The 22,006-nt window shown below is 48.5% G+C and overlaps 1 protein-coding gene across 1 annotated transcript in view; it reads left to right on the top strand.

Annotated features, from left to right (window-relative positions):
* Nucleotides 1-42: 42 nt before the first annotated feature.
* Nucleotides 43-22,006, top strand: part of NOL4L (nucleolar protein 4-like) — a 47,870-nt gene continuing 25,906 nt past the window's right edge. The window contains exons 1-4 of the mRNA XM_009893535.1: nucleotides 43-63; nucleotides 3,221-3,376; nucleotides 7,086-7,197; nucleotides 11,645-11,754. Coding sequence (XP_009891837.1) covers nucleotides 43-63; nucleotides 3,221-3,376; nucleotides 7,086-7,197; nucleotides 11,645-11,754 — 399 coding nt within the window. The remainder of the gene's footprint in view (nucleotides 64-3,220; nucleotides 3,377-7,085; nucleotides 7,198-11,644; nucleotides 11,755-22,006) is intronic.

Genomic DNA, 22,006 nt, shown 5'->3' on the forward strand with positions numbered 1-22,006 from the left:
AAATGGCTGTCGCCTCCTTGTTGCTCTTCACCGGCCTCGGCGATGACGGTCACCGCTCACCAGGTGGGGAGGTGACCCCGGCCCCAAACAGCCCCTTCCCGGCACTGCTGTGGGCTATAAATAGAGCCCGGTTGCCTGAGAGCAGGAGTTGGCTGCGATGCGCAGGAGAGCGGGAGGTGCGGGAGCCGAGGGCGCAGGGTGGGCGAGATGGAGCAGGGGAGGCTGAGGAGGCACAGGAGGGAAGGAGGCACCGGGGCCATGCAAGAGGCCGGAGGGGGCGGCTGCAGGGGGCCGATGCGGGGGCCAGGGGGACGTGGGGCTACAGGGGCTCGTGAGGCGTGTGGAGGAGGCAAGCGAAAAAATGTGGGACTAGAGGAGGTGGGGAAAGCAAAGGTCACTGGGGAGGAAAAAGACCTGATGGGGAACGTGGAGGAGAGGAGGTGAGAGGAGAGAGAGCGCTAATGATGCTGGGAAGGTGGGGAGGAGGTGGGAGAACAAGACCTGTGGGACAGGGAACGCAGGGATGGAAAAGGAGGAGAGACTGGGAAGGGGGAGAGACAAACTAATGCTGGGCAAAGGTAGGGAAAAGGAGGATGCCTGTAAGGTGGCAAAGGGACTTCCTCTCGTCAGCACCCAAAATGCCATCTAGTCCCGAGCACTTAGCTTTGCTCCTGAAATCTTTTATTCATTTTGGGGGCAGGTAAGTTCCAATACAGCCCCAAGACCAGGAGGGGGTGAAAGCATCCCTTGTTCCCATCCTTCTTCCCAACGGAATTTTTATTGCTTTTTAAACCTCAGGGTTTTTAAGCCGTTCTGAGATATTATGGGCTCTGACTCATGCCTTGAATACTCGTGAGCAATCCTGGGTGTGGAAGGAGGAACCAGAGGGGCGTGGGCCCCTCTGAGAGGTAGTCTACAGCGCATGTGTCCTCTTAAATCCTAGGTCAACATTTGGTTATATTGCTAGATATAAACCTCTGTAATCCTAGGAGCACTGACTTGATACAGCTTCTTATATCCAGTGGCTTTGATACCGCATGCATCTCACCTGCTTCCCAGAGCTAAATAATCATTACGGGGAAAGAAGTCACAAGGCTGACGAGGGGATGGAGAGACGCGAGGAGTCAGGGGAGGGTCACTGCAGGGAATGGGATGTCAAGGAGGCAGCTCCGGCATCCCGCTGGGGTGGAGAAGGCGGCAGCGCTGGATAAGCAGAGCGGCTGTAGCGATGCTCAGACCTTGGGGTTACCTAAACTGCATTTGTTCTGAAACCAAGGAGGAAACAGGGAACCGCTGGCCATGCAGGGAGGAGGGTTTTAGTTGGTTGGGATGGCCCTGGAAATAGTGATTTGCGTACGGGGTTAGTTACAACCTTAATTTTGAAGGCTCTGCTTGTCGCATCTGACTGTGCTTTTCTCCTGATGCATTTTTCTTTGTCCTGTTTCTGTAATTATCCTCATTTCAACCCTGCTCTGAGGATTATTGGTCAGTAGGAAGCCTCCTAATGCCCGCTTCTCCTTGGCAGGGGAATACCCGTGCCCTCGATTAAAGTGAAACTCCCTGAACAGTGACAGAAGGAATTAGATCTATATTCCTCAAAGATGCTCCCTCAGGGGAAGTTTCCCGACCCTCACCATGGCAGCACTGCCACCCTGCCCCTTGTGTTCGTTCTCAATATTCTCTTTGTTGCAGCCACCTTTATATACAGCTCAGGGCTCCCTGGGGAAGGCAGAGGTGGTTTGTGTTGGAAAATCCTCGTGCCCGTGTCCCGGGTGAGCACACCGACCTGTCCCACCACAGTCCATGCCCAGAACGGCAGTTTCTGTTCCAAAATTGGGGTGAGGAACCAACTTTAACAGGCAGCGCTTTACATGAAAAGTCTGCTTCCCCAAGAAAATAGTCTTTAGCAGAATGCAGTCCCTCTAAATGATTGATTTTTGAGAGTCCCTTGACTGGTGGCTTAAGAACAGCATTTATTCAATCTATAGACTGTATAAGGTAGACAGAGCCCAACCTCCAATAACGACAAAAAATAAAGGTTAGGAAATTGGGTGTTCCCTTTGTATGCAGACCCCTACCATCCTCTGCCGGCATTCACAGATCTGTGAACGCACGTGAAAAAGATAGTTTCCCGGTCATTGAGATGTGCAGGTTGCCGCTCACCAGCCTGGTGTGTACCAGCTGGACGGCATCCATGCACACCTTTTCAGAAAGCAGGCCTCAAAGGGATGTGGTGTGTGTATATATATATGTATGTATATGTTTATATTATATATTTTTTTTTATATATACACAGCTGTCTATGCAACAATGGCGTTTTTTCAAGGAAGAAGCTAAGCGACCTCCCGAAGCCCGGCCCTTTTTTGGTATCCCATGCCATTACAGTAGCCACCGACTGTCTCCATTAGCACTCCCCGCTCTGGTGCTCTGTGCCAGAACGCCGTTAGCAGTTGCCGGGTACCAAAGGCTGCCTCCCCTTCCCGCCGCACACCCTGCCAGTGTGAGCTGACACCGTTGGTGCCAGTCAGCTCGGAGGAGCACTGCTCCCCACACTTCCTACTCCCACCAGTCTGTCACCACTGCCGTGTGGCAGAATTACTGCCTCCTGCTCTCCAGCACATCCTAACACACAAAGAGCTCTGCTGCTGCTGCCAGCGCTCAGCTGCTCTGCGTATGCGAGAGAGGGAGGGTGCCTTGGAAAGGTCAGTGCAGGGAAGGAGGGCGATTCTGTCTCCTTCCTTTAAGGGCCGTATCCTGACATCACAGTGAAACCTTGTCCTGCTGGCTGATCCACATCCACAGGGACTGCAGCCAGCGAGGGTGCCTCTTGTTGTGGGGCTTCCCAGGATGGTTTAGTACCATGTGCAGGTCCAAAGAGCTTCCTCTGCCTGTTCCCTGCCTAGCAAAATCATCCCAAATTATGAAAATTGAATTTCTTGATTGGTTGTGACTCCGCTATGGACTCTTCTCTTGTTTTTGTTCCTGGCCCAATTTCACTGGCAGCTTCAGCAGCACAACAGCAGCAGCCGCCACTGCCCTGGCTACAGCAAGATCCTCCCTGGAGCACTGTTTAATTTATCCCCCACATCCCCCGTGCCCAAGGCAGCCCGGGGCTGGAGCACCGCGACTCTGCCCCCTCCAACCGCATTAGCCCCGGGCCGATCTTGTCACCCCTGTCACCCATCGCTGACACTAACTCAACTTGCCTGCACTGTTGTAGGGGGCAGATGGACTGTCGGAGCCCGAGGGCATCTCTCTGAAACGCGTGGCTGTGGTGGAAGATTTCTTTGACATCATATACTCGATGCATGTGGAAAGCTCGTCGGAGCCGGGCAAAGCACCCAAACATGCCGGGCAGAAGAAAACCTACCGAGCGGTGAGACTCCCCCTTCGCGTGCTCCGGGCAGCGAGGGGACGGGAGCAAAGGGGCAGAGGGGCCGTGGGAGCGAATATCCCACGGGGATGGGGACAGGGATGGGAGGGCAGGTAGGTAGAAGCAGAGCCGCTGGCTGGAGGCAAGAGCCAAAGGACAGTCCTGTTTGCTTGTGCGGGGAGGCGTGAGAAAGCAGTCATTTAAAGGCAGAGGAGCTCTGCTTGGGAGACGGGAAACTGGGCTGCAATGGCAGTGTGATGGTACGGCTGCTTGGAGAGACCAAGTGAATCATACAAAGACAACTGTACATGTCTGGAGGGAAAAAAAGAAAAGAAAAAGAGAAATGCTCAGTATTACTGATGGGCAAGGGGATGTTTGCCCAGTCCCTGCGCACTCTGCCCTGTGCCATCTGCCTCCCTGTCTCTCTCGGCCAGAGGGAAATGTCTCTTGTGGGCCTTGAAGGGCAGAAGCAGCCAGAAAGGGGGACAGACAGAGCCTGCCCCTCTCCCCCGGTCGGGTGGATGCTCTCACCAGCCCGTGGCTGGGCTTCCTCTATTACAAAATGGAGGCAGGCACCGAGCTAAGTCTCATCAGGTGCTCCATGGATGCTGAGAACCAGCTCTATCCATCCTGAAACCACTCTAGTTAGGTCAGGAATAATTTAGCTTGAAGTGTGCTTCTCCAGGGAGCTTGCTGTTTCTCCTGACTCTGCACAGCCCTTCCATGCAAACGTTTGGGCTCTCCTTTTACAAGAAGAGCTGAATTTACTGTCCAAAACTGAGCTACTCCCCTGAATCCTACAGCCCTAAGGACCAAGTCGGTTGGAGACAGAAGTGGCTGGCTGGCAGCGCATGTCTCTGGTGTATACATCATCTTGGAGAGGTCTGTGCAGGCTGCCCTGGTCTCTGCGATGATGCCTGAGATTATGCAGGGCTCGATGCGCTGCCAGAGCTGGCTCAGGGGTGGAGTCTGTCCTGCCTGTCCTGCCCGTGTATTACCCTGGGTCCATCCACGGCTGTTTGTGCTGGCGGTGCCGGAGGGGCAGCCCAGTGCCCTGCAGACCCGCTGGCATGTGGTGGGAGCCCCCAGGGAGCTGGGCTTTGAACACAGCTCGTGGCAACGCTCCATGCTTTGCGCGCTCAACTCCTGCCCCTGCGGCACAGCCCCTGCAGCCAGGGGCAGGTGACCTCTTTATAGTCCGGGGCCGTCAGCCCCACCAGCACGACCACAATTCAAAAACTTTCCCCTCATTTCCCCAGCAGACCGCTCCGACCCTCCCCTAATTCCTTCAATTCAGCTCTCTGGAGGACTAATCTGTGCCCTGCACAGCCTCGGGGGAGCAGGCTGGATCCGTCTGTTTTCCCAGGCCTGCTCGCAGCAGTCAGAGAGCTTCACGCTCCACCCCTCCGTCTCCCTCTTGAGCTGAGATCATCACATTAGCAGCGTGTATCCCCTCCTGACCTGGCAGGACGCTGCTGGCTGGGCTGGCTGGCCTCGCTCATGCCCTGTCTCCCTGGAGCGCCTTTGCAGCCGGGTCTGGAAGGTGAAATGCTGCATAGCGCGCCCTGCGCCATGGCTCGGGCGCACAAAGGGATGCTGCTGGGCGGTCAGCTCGGGAGGTTTCGGTGTCCCCTACCATTTCTCTCCCTCTCCCTTTCCCCACCGTTTCTGATTAGAGGCACCGGAGAGTTTGCCCTTGTCCATGACCTCCGGAGGGAGGCAATCAGAAAGGGAGTTTGGATGGGAGATAACTCATCAAGGAAGCTGTCTGCTCTGCAGAGCATCAAATCAGCTGAGAAATAACAACTGTATCACTAAAATTAGCTGAACATTTGCAGCAGCGACTATGGGCTTGCTGGAGCAAAAGAGATGGGGAAACTGGGCTCAGCCCCGCTGGCAGCACCGAGGGACAGTTCCCTGCCTGCGCCACAATACCACGTTTGCCACCAGCAATTTTCAGGCCCCTAATTTCAGTGTTTCTGCGGGAGTCCCTAGTGCTTGTGCATTGATAAATATCGCATAGAGGCAAAAGCTGAGCTGGGCAGCCGCTCAGTCACAACAGAGCTCGATGGGGCTGGAGCTAAATAGGAGAAGAATCCCATGAGGACCAGGCACTGCATCCTCCATTTGAACGGCTGGGACAAGGTCCCTGCCTGAACTTTCCACCCATCTGGCATTAGCATGCATGTAAAACCTCGGGCTCTGCTGCCGCTCAGTGGAGATAAATGTCTCTCCCTCCCACCGCAACGTCGGGTCATGGGGCTGCTTTAGCCATGATCGAGCAAACCCTCTGCCCTCTGCCCCATCGCACGCCTTCGATAAGGTTATTTTATTCCAAGCTTAAGCATCACCCTTTCCTGTAGGGTAGAAAAAAGGCTTGGAATTTTGGTATTTTTAATTTTTATTAACAAAATCAGGTGGGCGAGTGATGCCCACTGGCCAGAGGAGGGGGATCGGGACATCCTGGGCTGCTTTCCAGGCTCGGACGCGTCACCAGCTGTCACTGGCGAGGTGTCTGGTTGCAGCCCTGCTTCCCGTTATGAGCCCCACTTCTGCCGGGCTCGCAGCCCCAAGGACTGGCACAAACAATTGAATTTCTGTCTGCTTTATGACCCCACTTGTAAGTGCTGTGACCCCTGCTGGGGTCGCGGCCTCTGGTTTGGGAACCGCCGTGCTAGGACAAGTCACTTAGACCAAACAGGATGGGTGATTAACCATAGGAACCAACCCCAAAGTAAGAGGTGGACTCTCCACCTCTTAATGCCTTCCAATTAAGACCAGATGTCTTCCTGGAAGATGTTTTAGGGAAACCACAGGGCTGCAGGAGAACCTGGGTGAAGTTCCTTGACTTGTGCTACACAGAAGGTCATACTCCATGATTTGATGGTCTCTTATGGCCTTAAAGAAATCTACATTAAAATTGCCTCATTCCGTTTCCAAATAACCTAGTCTTGATCTTTAGAAATACTGTAAAATTGCTGCTGGCAGGGATTAATTGGAATAAGAGGACTCTGTGATAGTCAGGCACCTTCTGTGGGTGCTTAGGTCTGGATATAGTGTTTAACTTCAGGCATCCAAGTTTTAAATATTTATCCTTAGCTTTTTCTCATCTGTAAAATATAAATATCCCGTAAAGGTTCAGGAGACTTAATTCGTTACTGTTTATAAAAATGTTTTCAATTCCCTAGAGAAAATATGTCACAGAAGTGCAAAGTATTATTAACAGTAATTGATTGTCATTGTGGGAAAAAGTGACCTGCCCTTACAAAAGATTAATGGATTCTTCAGGTTACTGGTGTGATGGTAATTAACAATGCAAACAGAGCTGACGAGACCTTACTCTCCCATTTGATTCTTACACGTTTGCAGCTTTGCTCTTCCCAGACTTCAAGGGGGAATGGAAAGGATTTTCTGGGAAGGAGTGGCTACGCAAGGAGTCCAAAGGTCTGTTCATTTGTGTCCCAGTGCCTTTCTGACAAACCAGTTACCCTCCCGAAATGTTCCTCCATCAACACTTGTTCCAGAGGGGGGGATTCAGGGACTCCAGGACAGGGCTGAAGGGAATGGTGTGTTGCTGTGAGTTGTTGATATTCTCGACTAGGCTGAGCAGGCGAGGTGGGAGGGTGCCCGTGGCATCCCACACCCTCCGCCCGGCTCTCCGTTAGGCATTCTCCCTCGCCCAGGACATACAGCCATCTCGTTGTTTTCCCAGATTGCAGAGACCTATGCTTTTCTCCCGAGAGAAGCTGTGACCAGGTTCCTGATGAGTTGCACCGAGTGCCAGAAGAGGATGCATTTCAACTCCAACGGACTGGAGCCCAAAGGTAAAGGCAAATGAATTCTGCCAGCAGAGTTGACGCAGCATTTTGTACCGGCATGGTATCACTGATAGCTGTCAGGATACTGCCCCATCGATGAGATACTTCTTAACCTAAACTGTGTTATTTTTCATGCACTTTTATAGCCAAGGTGAAATAATTGCTTAAATCTGGTTCGTCTGTCACTGTTTTCAGCTTAGAGAGCAGAAGCAGTCTACCTTTCTTTCCGAGCTTCCCCCGTGCAACCATACAAAGTTTGGGTCAAAAATATTGCCAATATGCCTGCAATCAACCTGTAATAGTATGTGGGTGGACACTTTGATTTCTGAAAAAACATGACCTGAAGTTTTTCCATTAAACTAGTAATTTTGTAATGAAAGACACTGAAATAACTGAAGTTTCTGATAACGAAGTAATTTGCAGTAATTAATAGATATGCACGTCGTGATCCTATTTTTGATAACGGAAAGTGTTTTGGTAATCAGTTATATTATGCCTATGTATACAACCAATTAGTGTGGCCATTGTGGTGGTTGGCTCATTATGGTTCTTTTGTAAACGGAACCAATCTGCAGCTCCTAGGCCTAAAAGATATAAGCGGTGCATAAGATGGGACCAGGTTTTCTTCCAGAGTAAATGGTTCAAGTTGATGTTTGTATGTTTTTTTCTGAATTACAAACATGATCAAGTGCACTGCAGAGAGTTAGACTATTTCAAAACTGTTAAGGCAAACAGGCTCATTTGCCAGCTCTTATCAAGCAGAGAAGCAGAATTAAATGAACGAAGGACCCAACAATAGAAAATTTCTAATATTAAATACCGATTTCTGTCTGTTTACTGCCAGGAGCAGAGATAGGGACAGCCCAGAGGTTCCGTTTAAGTGGATTAAGTGTGCCAGTATCCAAAGCTAGCGACTGAAATGCTTTGTACTTGTTATATTTTTTAGAAACTCTCCAAATAATCCTGTGTGACATTTATTAGTCTAAGCTCCATTACCTCGGCACTTCCCACTCTGCCGGCTAAGGGCCCGATCCCTCTCTCCAATTAGGTCAAGAGAAGTTTTGGCCTTTGGCCTCACTGGGAGCAAACCTGACCTTTGCACTGATTGCGCCGCATCTGTCACGGGTGACATTCCAAGTACTGCGGCTGAAGCCGTTGGCTCAGTGGACGGAAAGGGCCATGAGATGAGTCAGACCAACAAGGATGTCATGTCGCCTCTTGGCTTGACCCAAACCAGGACACTGCACTAAACGCCTGGCACTAGCCGAGCCGTCCGCCCTGGAGCTTGGGATCCCTTTTCAGGAGGCAGCTGATGAAAAGGGTCATTGTTCCTTCAGGGACTCCCTCCTGCCCACCCACCATCCCCACGTCTCCCATGCCTCCACAGCGACACGGCACTGTGTGCTGGGTAGTCTCCCCAGAGTGGTCCTAGCTGTGGAAACCATGATAAGGTCTGAGATCTGGCTGTCCTGAGCAAATTTGTAATTTAATATCAATTGTCAATTACGTTCATAAAGCTTTTCCCTTCAGCGGTTCTCTAAAAAATAAATCAAACAGGAAAACAAAGGATCCAACAAGTAAAAAGTCCTGCTTCTTACCCACTGGGACTGGAAGGACAGAAGTGCCTTTCTGCTCTGAATAGTACCTAAATAGTGACTAAGTACCTGTGAAAATACATAGAGTAGATTAGATAAAGTAACTTTTACTGGGGAAGAGTGTCTGATTTCACTAATACATAATCAGGAATGTATCGGGAGCAAATCAGCTAAAAAAACATTGGGGTCATAGAGGAGTTCCCTAGGTGTATGCACATGCATACACACATACAAGCATATATAGGTAAAGTTGAATTCAGTAAGATGAAAAAAATTGAGTCGTTCCCACCTCTTGTTCATTAAACAAATCTCAACACATTTCATTTGTGATCACAAAAATCCCTAATTAAACATATCTGACATCAAACCCCACAAGGCACCCACATAACTCATAAAAGCAAATTGTCTTGCTTATGGGAAACTTTGAACATCACTGGACTTCACTGTGATCTCTTTACACTGTTATTAAATTAGGACCAGTTCCGGTGGAGTTATACAAGTGTGGAATTAGGACCGAAACTGTTTTACTTTAAAGCATTCTGCCTGTTCCATCTGTATGTCAAACACAGAGGGCATGTGATATAGATAACTTTTTGAAAAATGAGCTACAGGATTCCAGTAGCCCCCTCTGGTGACGTAGGATATGAGGATTGTTCCCGCGGAGTCCCCCAGGCCTTTTAAAACAAAGGTTTTCTTTCTTTTCCAGTTAGCTTAAAAAAGAAAAAAGGTTTTGGTTTCTCAGGCTCAAGCTCTTATCTGTTACTGTTGCACAAATTCACAGTAAATTTGTGGCTGCTAATGGGATTATTCCAGATTTACATCAGGATGGTTTCAGGCAGAATCTAAGCACCAAAGATCATCTACCTCCTTCTTCCTCCCCAGGTGAGGATGCTGAGCTGCTTCTGTTGAGCCTCATTCATTTCTGCAGGGCTGAACTATTAAGGGGGGGATGGCAGGAGAGCAACATATCATCCTCAGAGGTCTGAAAGACTCACCTCATTCACGCCTGTGCTTCAAGGAAAGAGCAGCTCTATCTTTGTTACTCTTAGCAAATGCTTTCTTAAACTGCTCTTAAAGACTCAGATATTGATGACCCCAGCCAGCCTGGGCAGGTGGCACATTTTGTTGCTGGGAGCCGTTTCCCCTTCCACCACAGAACCAGACTGTGAGAAGCACCCCTTGCACTGGGACTTCAGCATCTTTTCATCATGAAGTAACATCCCTGCACAGTAGAATAATGGATTATTTTGGGTGCTTAATATGTAGAGATGTAGAAGTGCTCTTAATTAATCTGTAGGTCGAAGAATGACAGAGACCCCTGACATACAGCCATGAGAAAAGAAGGGAAGAATTAGTTTATAATGTTCCTAAAAGCTTTGCACCTTCATATTTGAGCGAGCTGGTGGCCTGAGTAGCTCTGGCCACCCTTTTCTGCATCCACAGGCAGGAATGTTTTGGCTGCCCAGGGATGAATTAGATGGACCCGTGAAAAAAAAACATTGTGTTCCCATGGACCCAGTTACTGTCTTGATATAGAAGATTTGCAAAAACCTATGTGATGTTTAAGTCAGTTACAGACAGTTTTTGGGTCAGGTCATTTCTTAATCAGACACGATAGATCGGTATTTCCAGAGGTGTGGAGCGTCTTCAGGTCTGCTGAGTTTCACTGGCGTTTTTTGATATTCAGCATTTCTGAAAAGCAGGCCCATTAGGTTTGGGTTGATGGGTTTTCTAAGGTGCTGTAAAACATTTTGTGAAGGCTCTTTCTCAAGGGGCTCTGTCAGAGGTGCCTGTGAAACCAGTGACCCCAGAAAATGCAAGCCAGCCAGGGAGATTCAGAGACGGGAATGGAAACCTCCCACCATCGGTTCACCTTCAGCTCCTGGAAATCCTTCTTCCCTGTCTGTTGTTGCAAAAGCTTGCTTTCCAGTGGACACCACACATCCCTTCAGAGTGTGCTGGAAGGCTGGATTAATTCTCAACAATTGTGTCTGCCTGTACTGAGGGCAAAGAAATCCTCCTTTTAGCCGGCAGCCATCCCTGTGGGAAATGGCAACTTTCCTCTTGAACAAACCCCTTTCGCAAGCCTGTAAATTCAGCGTTAGATGATTCTAATGGTCTTCATGTCCTAAGTGGAGAGCTCACAAGCTCCACAGTGATGATGGCAGAGCTGACAAATCTTTGAGGATTCAGAAAAATCATTGAGAATTTGCTTTATGGGGACTCCTCTGGTCTGGCTAGACAAAGTGATCTGCAGGAGCGGTCTGAATCCAGAGTGATCTATAGAGCTCAATATGATGCAGCCAGAGGAATCAACAGGAAGAATTTAAATTAAAGTTCTTTAAAATTAAGTTTGTGTTTTAATGAGCGTGTTAAAAATAATCTTCATCACCAGATAGAGATACTTAATAAGTTGCCTTAATGTTAACTCCTACCTGAGGGAATCCCAGCAAAATTGGCAAGACTTTGCAATGCTAAAGCAAGCTGCAAATATATTCTTGTTCATCAACCTCTGCATAAATCCCATTTGCATGGAAGTGCTTTTGAGGCATCAGCAAGACTCAGTTCCTTTCTCTGCTACATTCTAGTTTGGTAGACTGAAAAATTATATATTATGTGTAGTCTTTTCTGCAGGTGACAGCAATGCTTTTTTTTTTTTTTTCCAGAACAACATCTGTTCTGTAATTATGTTCTTGGTGGGGTCGTGTTCTTATAGGAACCTTAGCTCAGCGGGCACCAGCTCTAGCTAGGGATTTTAAGTGCTTCTAAATACATATGTTTAACGATTATGAGAACACATCATAGCTTTTTGCTTCCACATCCCTATATCTAAATAAACTTTTTTGTCTGTTCTTCAGAGAGCGAACCGCCTTCCTCTTTGGTTTCTGGGATCATTGACTACAACATGCCCCTCACCTCTACTTACCTGAAGCAAATGAAGCTGCGAGTAATGAATTCCCAGGAACAGGTGAGTCGCGCTCCGGGTGCAGGGCGCTGCGAGGTGCAGAGCAGGTTTCTGCCCGTGCTGAAGGGGTGAAAGGAGTGACTGGTGCTTGGCACATCGATTTTTGGAGGATGCTTTTGGAAATGGCCAGTTTGTCCAGGCGGGTCAGGCTCTGACCCAAGCACAGCGAGTGTTGGTGCATGGCAGTTGGGAGGGCAGCGTGCCTCTCATCTTCTGGCTCAGAGAAAGCAAAGACGGTTACTTCAGAGTCGTGTGAGTGGAGGGGAGCAGAGGTGGAATTGTTGCAGTTATTGCTTATAACAGTCTGCTTGTTCTTTAGACGTACCGTTCTTCTAAGAAATTGTCTTAAAAATAAATATGGCAAATAGGAATTATTTTTCTTTACCTCCTCCTAATTGCCTGGGAGATTTAGCAGATGGGGTCTGAAACCCAAACCTTGCTTCAGTTGCTCTGGTGCTCTCTTAAACTGATTGTTAACTTGAGGAAGTTCAACCGCAGCTACTCGGCTCTCGTGTCTAAGTGGGAGAAGGCTCAGTTGTTTGATGAGAGCGTTAAGCCACTGGATTTTGATTTGGGAATGGATGGGGCAGACTGCCACAGGATTATACCCGGGCTGTGCAATTTTCTGAAGTTCTGCAGCTGCAGAATTAGCTATGGGAACCTCTGTGCACCATGGAAACCGTCTATAAAAAGAAAAGTATGTTTTACTTGCTCCCCACAATCTGCACTGGAAGCCAGTGCTGGATTTTCTTTCCAGCACGCTGAAACCTGAATCTGATCTCGTACATTACTGCCAGTTGCAAGAAGTGCAAGAGTTTATATTGCATAGCGGTGGAAAACACTGCTGATAGCTTGAACTGTGAAGTTGCGCCCAATGGGTACTTTTATCTAAAGGGACATGGGTTAGAGCATCCATTGCCAGAGTGTAAAACGCCAGATGTGGGTTTGCTGTCAGGAGCTGGAGAGATACCGATCTCCTCCATCACTTCAGTAGTGAAACCTTCTTGCTGGAGGACGAAATGGAAGCACTTCTGTGTTTTGAAGATTTTTTCCTTTGCGCACGTTGGATGCTTGAGTGCATTTAAGGTTTTGGTTGCAATATATTATGTTATAGGCTTTTGAAACATGAAAGGCTGCGACGTGCCAGGTTTTGCGCTTGGGCTGGATCAGGCGATAGAACTATGGACAGCTCTGGGGGGCGGCTGGACTGGGGTAAACTGGGCTGAGCTGTGCTGTGCTGTGCTGGGATAAAGTGAGCTGGGCTGTGCTGGCTGAGCTGGGCTGTGCTGGGGTAAACTAGGCTCAGCTGAGCTGGACTTGGCTGGGCTGGGGTAAACTGGGTTCAGCTGGGCTAGGCTTGGCTGGGCTAGGGTAAACGGGGATAAGCTGGACTTGACTGGGGTAAACTGGGCTGAGCTGGGGACATGGTGTGGATGGATGTGCTGCTTTGTGGCATCTGATGGCTGCTTCAGGACCACTTTTGAATAAATAGGATTGAAAGTTGACATATTCCAACCACCTTTGGTTTATGCAAAGTGTTTGTGGGTTCTTGGTACAACTAGCAGAGAGGCATTGAGACTGCAGACCCGAATGTTGTCTGTACCAGTGAGTACCAACCTGTTCTTCACCAAGGTTAAGGACTCAGTGGGCCGTGAAGACTAACTGTGCTTTTCAGCATTTGAGGCAGTTTGATGTATAGAAAAGGATGGTCTGAGAGGTTTGTCTAGTTACCATTTATGCATTTTCTACCAATTCCTCTTGCTTCCAAACCTCTGTTTAAGAGATGTGTGTTACGAAGCTTCATTAAACTCTTGTACCCGGTTTCTAGAGATAGAAAAATGGACTTGCGGTTTGATTTTATTTCCATAATAAAAAACACTCCAGAAGCTGGCAGGCTTTAGGACTGAATCTTGAGTTTTGAAGCTGCGCAGAGATGCTTGTTCTGAGAACTTTCATTGGTAATTTTGAGATTTGAGAAGTTTATACCCTGAATTTTGGTTTAGCAGTTTGCATTGGAGCTATCACTAGATAGATAGATATAATGTGCTGCTGACATGAATTCTCTTGAAGCTAGCTAAGATTGGAATAGAAGCATATGTCATATGGGAACAAAAAAGGGACCAGCTGAGGCAACCAGCAGTTGTTGGTTTAGATCATAAATCAAACGGCTTGATGTTATTCCCTGCCTCTAAAGTTTTTCTTTTCCTGAGCTCTCATCGGTATGTGGCAGTGCAGCTTTCTAAGCTTTTCAAGCTGTAGCAGCCAAGGGAAAAACCTATTTGGAAGAAGTAAAATTTGCTGTTCAGCGTGTTGTTGAAACTGATTCCTGAGAGCAAAATAACAAAAGATCAGTCTTGCTGCTCAGACTTCTGAAGCGTTAAAGCTTTCCATCAGATCTGGAGGTAACAACAGTCTGGAGAGGATACAGGTGGTTGGACCCAGTGGAGAAAATCCAGTGGGACTTGGGTGCTGTCCATTCCGAGCTTCAGGACACTACCCAACTTCTCCTGGAGAAACAAGTGCCGTGCTGCTAAGGCAGCTGTGGCTGTATCTGGAGCTGCTAAGTCTGTGTGAAGGAAAAGGGGAAAAGCAGAATGAGCCGCGGAATTACCTGTTCAGCACAACTCAAACCATGCTCTGTTTCCTATTGTATGTGATAATATCAATGCTATGCTTCAGTTCCCTCCGCCAAGCATTTTCCTGCAATTTTTTTTCCTTCTTCATACTTTGCACTAGAAACACAACAGTACCATCCTTTTTTCCTGGAGGATCCTGGCAGTCTTTGTGGAGCAGGGGGTGTGAAACATGGGCTGCTGCTCCCTCTCTTCCCAGGGAGGGAGCTTTAGGGTTAGGGAGTTGCAGCTGTTGGGGTTCCAGGTGTTTACAAACTCCAAAAGTCCTCTAAAGACGATAGAAATAATTGTGACTTTGCTGCAAATGCAAAACAGGAAGAAAATACACCCTGCTTTTAAAGTTTGTTTGCACTACACAAATATACACTGCGTGGTTTTTATATATCAGCATTTACAAAACGATGTTGGTTCCTCTCTCGCTCAGCTTTGCTGCTGTGCCACCTTACTGCCTGGCACTCGCCAACATTTGGTGATGATAATAGAAAAAATTAAGCAACTGCCTTGTGTTCTACTCGGCTTTTGGCAAAAGCAATTATTTGTATGCAGCAGCACCAGGAGGAACTTGCTCCACTTGGGGTAACAATGAATGAATTTATGCCAAAGTGGCCTTTTAACTTCATTATTCAGGAAAAAAAAAAAAGAGTGTGCACGTAACTAATTTATTAGTGCTGTTAAGCACATCAGTATTAGGGCAGCAGTGTCTCCACAAGGAAGCACAGCCAGAAGAACCTTAGAGAAAGCATTTTATCTCTGCTTAGGGACAAAAAACAGTCAGGAGAGGAGCTCTTTACATGGTTGCTCACAAAATGAAGAGTTCCTGCAGAATATATTTCAATATATTTCTTGGAGTCAGTACATTTATTTTGGCATGACGGAAAACAACTGTGACCCATGTTGCTTAAATTGAGTTCACCAGAACACGCAGGAGCTTCTGGGGTGTGAGTCTTCCTTCATTCCCATTTGATACTAATTCTCATGTCTGTGAGAAAAATCAGGCCCCTTACCCTTTCCACAGAGTGTCAAATTAGCCACATTTCAGGGTGTCTACTGAGGCATTAAAGCATCTCTGAACTTCCAACCTTAACCTTCCCAATCTAGCAGCAAAAAGGAATGAAAAGAAGATATTTGATATTTGCCTATAATGATCCTTCCACCTCATTTTCAAACTATAAATATTAGCATTTTTAAATGATTGGTTATTCGAGTTTATGGCAGTCATTTTCCAGACAATCTTTTCTGTATTATTCGAACCCAGCCTTGGATTTATTTTTCATGCCACGCTGTTGGGCGTGATTTCCACTGGTGGCTGGTAGAATAAAGATTTTAGAAGAAGAAATCCATTAAATGCCAGGCTCACTCTTTGCTCTGGAGATGTTCCTGCTACCTTGGCAGACACAGTCCAGGGCCAAGTAAGCAGGTTTAAATGATACAGAAACATTTTCAAAGGTTGCTTCAATGACTGCTGACAGAAGGTCATGCAATCAGTGAATGGTAGGAGCTGCTCTTGGATGGGAAATAACACAAGCGCTTTTCTTGTTGCTATGGCTTTGCTATGCTGACTTGTAAGTGTTTGAAAGGGACAGAGCCTTGTCCTGCACCGTCACACACTCCATCCGTCCAGCAATTTCCCTGTAAACCTGGAGCATGTGACGGTGCGCGGATGTGAAGTGGTTGTCAAAACACGATTTCAAGCAATGTTTTAACCCAAACAGCAGAGTAGTCCTGTAAGGGGACGTCGGGGGGTTCAAATCCCACAGATTTACAGGGAGTTGGCTTCGTCTAATGCTGGTGAGGATGGAGCCTCCTCTGCAGGATTTAGGAGCTCACGGAGCCTCGTGACCAGAGGCTGGTTTGCAATGTTAAGTCCTCCTCCTTCCACTCTCCTTTCTCCTTGGCCCACACGTTATTGTGCTTGCACACTTCAGTGTCTCAGAGGGCTCTGGTATTACCAGAACAGCTACGATGCATCTTCCCCTGGCAGCTTGCTTGCTTCCTTCTGCTTCGGATCCATCTCCAGGCTAATCCTGGGGGTGCAGGACTGGCACAGGGCAGGCAGCAGAGGCAAGGAGGGGAGCGAGCGGCTGGAGAAGAAAGCATGCTAGAATTTAATCTTCAGTCTAGAAGTTCACTAGTGAGAATCTCAGACATCTCTTTTCACATAGTCCAGAGACCAGAACCCAATCTGGCAGAGCTGGCAGCTGCTGTGTGAGATCCAGGACCTGAATTTATCTGTTCGAGTGCTTAGTGAAGGGATCCCAAAGAAACGCTGTATGTGTTCATAGATGTGCAGAGAAGGCAGAAGCATGCAGTCAGTATTTGGAAGGAAGTGGGATGATGCATTTGCATCACATGAGGATGATAAGGTACTTCCCAGTCCATTAAAGAGGGTGTTGAACATCATCAGGAATAAATATCTCTAAATCAACCTGACGAGATAACTCTTATTCAAGAGGTCTTTCCTTGGCTTGGGAAGATCTTTGTTTCCTGATGTTAATTTTTAAGACATTCTGGAGCACTAGAGAAGTTCCCTAAATGCACCCTAACACACAGAAGAAAAGGGAATAGTGGCTGTATGCACAAAGTGAGGCACGGTGACCATAGCTGTTTGAAATACAGATTTAATCTATGTGATAAAGGCTTGCTCGTAGATCTGCATCAGCAAAGCCCTCTAGTGGAGATGCAGCTTCTGCTGGCAGAAGTGGGCTTTGCCTGATAAATTTAAAGTCTGCCCTAAATGAGAGACTTTGTCCAGGAAAAAGCTGGGGAGGCAGGTCTGGCCGTCATAACGGCGTTCTTTACTGGTAAAGACAGTTTAGCAAAACTTTCATCCTTGGCCTTAATGGCTCATGAGATGCAGGAGGTCAGATGATCAAACCATTTAGCCTGGTTTCAAACTCGTGTGAATGGCTTGCTTTCAGTGAAGGTCAACTCATTTCTGTTATTGGAATTAACTCTGATGTTCCCAGCTAGTAAAAACTTAAGAGCTTTTATTTCCTGTTGTGTAGATCTTTCAGTATTTTTCCCAGAGTAGCTGCAGTACAGGTGAGCTTTGTGTTTGTTCAATGCAAGGCTCAATGCGAGCAAACAATTTGAGACCCTGACTTGGGCTGGCTGGGATAAATTCTGCCACTGCATCTTTCATCTTCAAATGAGATGTGATGCCAAGGCCCTGACTCTTTGCAATTTGGGGGAAAATCACATTATTTTCTGTAAGAAAGGAGGTGTTGATTTAAATCAAGTGGCATTGCCCGATTCCAGTGATGCTACACACAAATTGTACTTCTCAGCTTCTCGGGTGTATTTAGTTGCTGCGTGCAACTGGTCTGGTTCATTTTCCTCACTGGTAGCTGTGCAACAGCGGAGAGAAGCTGGTCCCTTTCCCACTCTCTGTTCACTTCCCTGTGATGTTGTGCAGCTTAACTAAGGTCCTGGAGAAGTGGCTGGGGGATGTTTAGAAGTTTCTCTCACTCTCGGTGGAGCTGTGGTTGTCATGTTAGTGAGGGTTGGGTCAGATCAAGCAGGAGCAGGATGTGGCAGACCAGATGTGAACTGGGCAGTAGGAGCCTGCAGTGGGAGTGCCCAGGAGGAAGGATGGGTCGGTGGCACTTGGCTGGGCAGCGTGGAGACCCCTGGGCTGGTGACAGTGACTCCACGGAGCTCAGCACTGCACAGACGTGGCCATCAGGTCCCGCACAGGCTGGACCATGCAAAGCCCGTATGGTTTCCCTGCTCGCTCTGCAGGAAGGCTCTTCTGCACTGGGGCTGATCCACCCGTGGGTGATTGGCACCGATTGCCCTCGGTGCGTGTTATCCAGCGGTGCAGCCCACGTAGCCCGCTAAAGCTGAGCTGTTTGAGCCTGTTTCTGGGAACACTGAATGAGTAGGGCCAGAAACCACATTATATGTCTTTAACTCATCATTTCTTCCAAGTACCTCCCCTATCGGTGAGGAGAGATGCTGCCCATTCCCTGTGCCATAACCAACATCAGAGGCAGCTGTTCCCAGTAGAACTGGAAACAAAGTTTTGGTTCGGGTCCTGTAAAGTGGGGCTAGGAAACATTCCCAGGGGAAAAAGTAGAGGCCTGAACCTCAAGGTGATGAAAGCATTTAACATCCATGAAATAGTCTCATGGATCCAGTTAAATTTATCCCATACCTGTGGAAAGCTTTGCCCGGTGAGGTTTTCTGCATTGTCTCCCAAGCTCGGGTGCTGACGTGCTGTATGTTGACTTTGATCAAGTCACACAAATGGCTGTTTCTTAATTGCCTTCTCCCTTTAAAAAGGGGATAATACCTTAGAGAGACTTCTGAGGTCTCACTCACTAATAAAGCTCTTCAAGAGCTTGGATGGCAACTACTTTGAGAGTGCGAACTATTATTAATGATTTCCGTTATTACAGAAGATGAAGCTGTGTGGTTCAGCTTTTTAACCTTGAATCATGTACTTGCTTTTGTTTCCACTGCTGTTAAACCTGCGGAGGCAGGCGTGCACCTTGTCTGGTTGCACAGACTCCTCGGACCCACATCATGAGCCTTGTGTGCGCAAGATCCTGTGTGTATCTCTGAGGAGTTAGTTTTACCCACAAAGATGAATACTGAAAAACGCAGTATGGCTTGAGAATGGCTAAAAATGGGTTTCATGGTGGTTCTGTTTATGTTGACTTGATTCGGATTTGGGTGCCCAAGAGATAAGCTGTGAGGGTCATCTTCAACATGTAACACAATGCTGATGTTTCTGCTGGTGCTGTGGGTTCAGACTTTGGCAAGAAATGTTTGGGGATATTTGACTATGATTGACCCAGCCCTTCAAACACCCATTCCCTCTACTCCAGAGGAAGGTAAATTCCATCCATAGAAACAACTCCTTTCCTACTCCTTTACTTGGCAGTGACTGGTGTACCCCATGAAGTACAGAGCTGTATTTCCTTTCCATCTCTTGGTCTTGGCTCCTGGGAAAAAAAAAAAACTTTTATTCATGTATATGCCAGGTGCTAACAACTGCTACTTTTACAGAAGGAGCAACCAAGATGAAGTGGGAATACAGCCCTCAGCCCACAATAAAATCTGGTCTATAATAAAGTTCCCCAAATCTTTACTCTCCTTTTTTTTTCCTGACCCTGCTCTGGATGCCAGATAAATTAAAACACAGTGTTGATAAAAGCTGCGTATCCCCCTCGTGCCATGTGACTGGGGCCTTCCTTCGGCAGCTCTTCTTGCCCCCCTTTCCTTACGGGCCTCCCCTCTGAGTTGCGTTCTAATGCTTTTTGCCAGTAGGGTTTGATGCTCACGGAGAACCCAATGCAGGAGGTCCCATTTGTTATTTAACCTACTTTGCAGAGGCACAAGAACATCAAGTGACTCGCACAAGGTCGCCCATGAGTCAGTGACTCCTCTGGCATGATGGCCGGATCCTGCAGTCCCCTGCTCTCACCACTTGATCACTGTGCCCACACTCCTCAACAACACAACTATTCAATTAAGCTCCTACAGTGCCTTAAATGTAGTTTATTCCTGGGTTTGACAGCAGCCCTGGTATTCTTGCCTTAGGAAATTACGACAGATGAGGTCAGGGCATCGTTAGCGATGCCCTTAGAAGCATCACTGTGTGGTACGCAGGCAGGCTGCACGGTGCAGGGGCCATTACAGCCAGGGCACGGCTCTTCTCAGGACCTGCAGCTCAGGCTCTGGTGGCATCCGACAGGACCCTGTGTGGGAAGCACAGCTTGACAGGGAGCCCCAAGTTTTCTGCATGGGCAGATCTGTGTCCCTGTGAAAGGGGTTTGCAGGGACCAGAAGTAATGAACACATTGCGAGGAGAGAGGCAAGGAAGCGACTTATAAATAATATATTTGATGTGTATTATATATATAATATAATAAGAGTAGTACTGGTTTATTATGGTTTTTTTTTTAACATGTAATCCCGTAAGGCACTTACCCCTGTTCCTGACAACTTGATAAATTATTATTACCAATTCTGTATCTAATTGCCAGTTATTTCCCCCTAGATAATTTGAATCCAAAAAATACCCACTAGAAAGGAGCTTGGCATGACGTTCCCCAAAGCTCTTTCTGGAGGCAGCCCCTCTTCTGCCGGTGAGCCCCACTTCTGCCAGCCTCGTGACCCTGAGCGCTGGCACAAACAATTGCGTTTCTGTCGGGCTCATGACCCCACTTGTAACGGCGGTGACCCCCCTGGGGTCAGGACCCCTCCCCTGCCCGGGGAAAAGCTCCTGCCCAGCAGCTATTGCTGAATTGCTGTCCCTCCCTCGCTCCCTGTGTGGACGCGGCTGTTCGACACTAAGTTTGCCGATGTGAAATTTAGGTTAATCCATTTCCAAAGTGGATTAACCTAACCCACACAAAGGCACTTAGTATAAAATAAGAGTGTCCACATGGTGAGGCAGCACAGAATAGTAACTGAGCTTCCAACTTGCATCCTGGCTGGTTTGTGTCCCCTGCGAGCTCCCCAAACGGAGGGGCAGGCGCCTCGCTCCCAGGGGGATGTGCTCTCCTAAATGGCTTTAAGCCGGTCTAGCTCGAAGCCGAAGGGAGCGCAAGGAGTAAACAAAGCCCGGCAATGGGAAGGGGTTAAAAGCCCGCTCCACTGAGGTCCACGGCAAGTCTCCTGTTCACCTTAAATGGTCAGGATTTTATTTTAGCTTCAGGGAGGAGCAGCAGCCATGGAGCTGGGAGTGAGCAGAGCAGGCCCCCAGGCTGGGGGCTCACAGCCCCCTGCCCTCCTGAGCTTCCTGCAGAGCGTGGGAGGCCCCCAGGGCTCCGCTCTCGCCCTTCAGTCTCTGGCTCCATAGAGCAACGTGAAGGAGATGGAAATGCAATACCGAGCGATACCCATTTTCACCTCCAGCCTCCCATCTTCCTGAGCCGCCCCTCCTCCCTTGCACACTTTCCCTGGCAGTGAAGTGGTTAACATTGGAGTAGAAAACATCATAACTGGACATCCACACTAACAAGCCATAAACACGAATGTGGCAGTTCCCATCCTTGGCTCCTGCACTGGCCTACCGCAGGCTCCGCCGCTGAATCCGTTACACTTGGTTTATTTCGTAAAAATTTCCTTCATAACCATTAAACAGCAAGAGACATGAGATAGGCTGGGGAGGGGGATGCTGAGACGCTGGCATCCATCGCAGTGATCCCCAACTGGGCGGGAGGTCACAGACCCGCTGCCCTCAGAGCCCTGCCCGGGAGCGGGTACCATCCTGGGGGATGCCAGGACACCACGCGATGCCTGCCCAGAGCTGGGTCGCAGCATCCCCATCCCTCCCAGGGACCTGGCAGCACGGTGCCCTGCACGGGGCTGTGCTGGGGGCAACGGCCGAGCTCGGTGGGCGGCCTTGCTGTCAAGGAGCTGCCCTGAAGAGCCGCTGATTTAACAACAGCCGAGATCCAACGTTCAGACTGCAGCGTTGAGCGATGCTGCTGCTGGCAGAGTAGGGTCCTCTTCTGCTCCCACGGTGCGAAAGGGAGAATCATCTGAAACAAAAGGATTCAGCAGAGGAGGAGGCAGCGCGGGGCCCGGGCACCGCTGCACCCACCGAGCGCAGGGGAAGGGGGGCTGCGGGACACCCCCCCCGCTCCCCGGGGACTCACTGCCGGGGG

This window comes from Charadrius vociferus, unplaced genomic scaffold (assembly GCF_000708025.1).
Source record: "Charadrius vociferus isolate BGI_N301 unplaced genomic scaffold, ASM70802v2 scaffold259, whole genome shotgun sequence".
Taxonomy (NCBI): Eukaryota; Metazoa; Chordata; class Aves; order Charadriiformes; family Charadriidae; genus Charadrius; species Charadrius vociferus.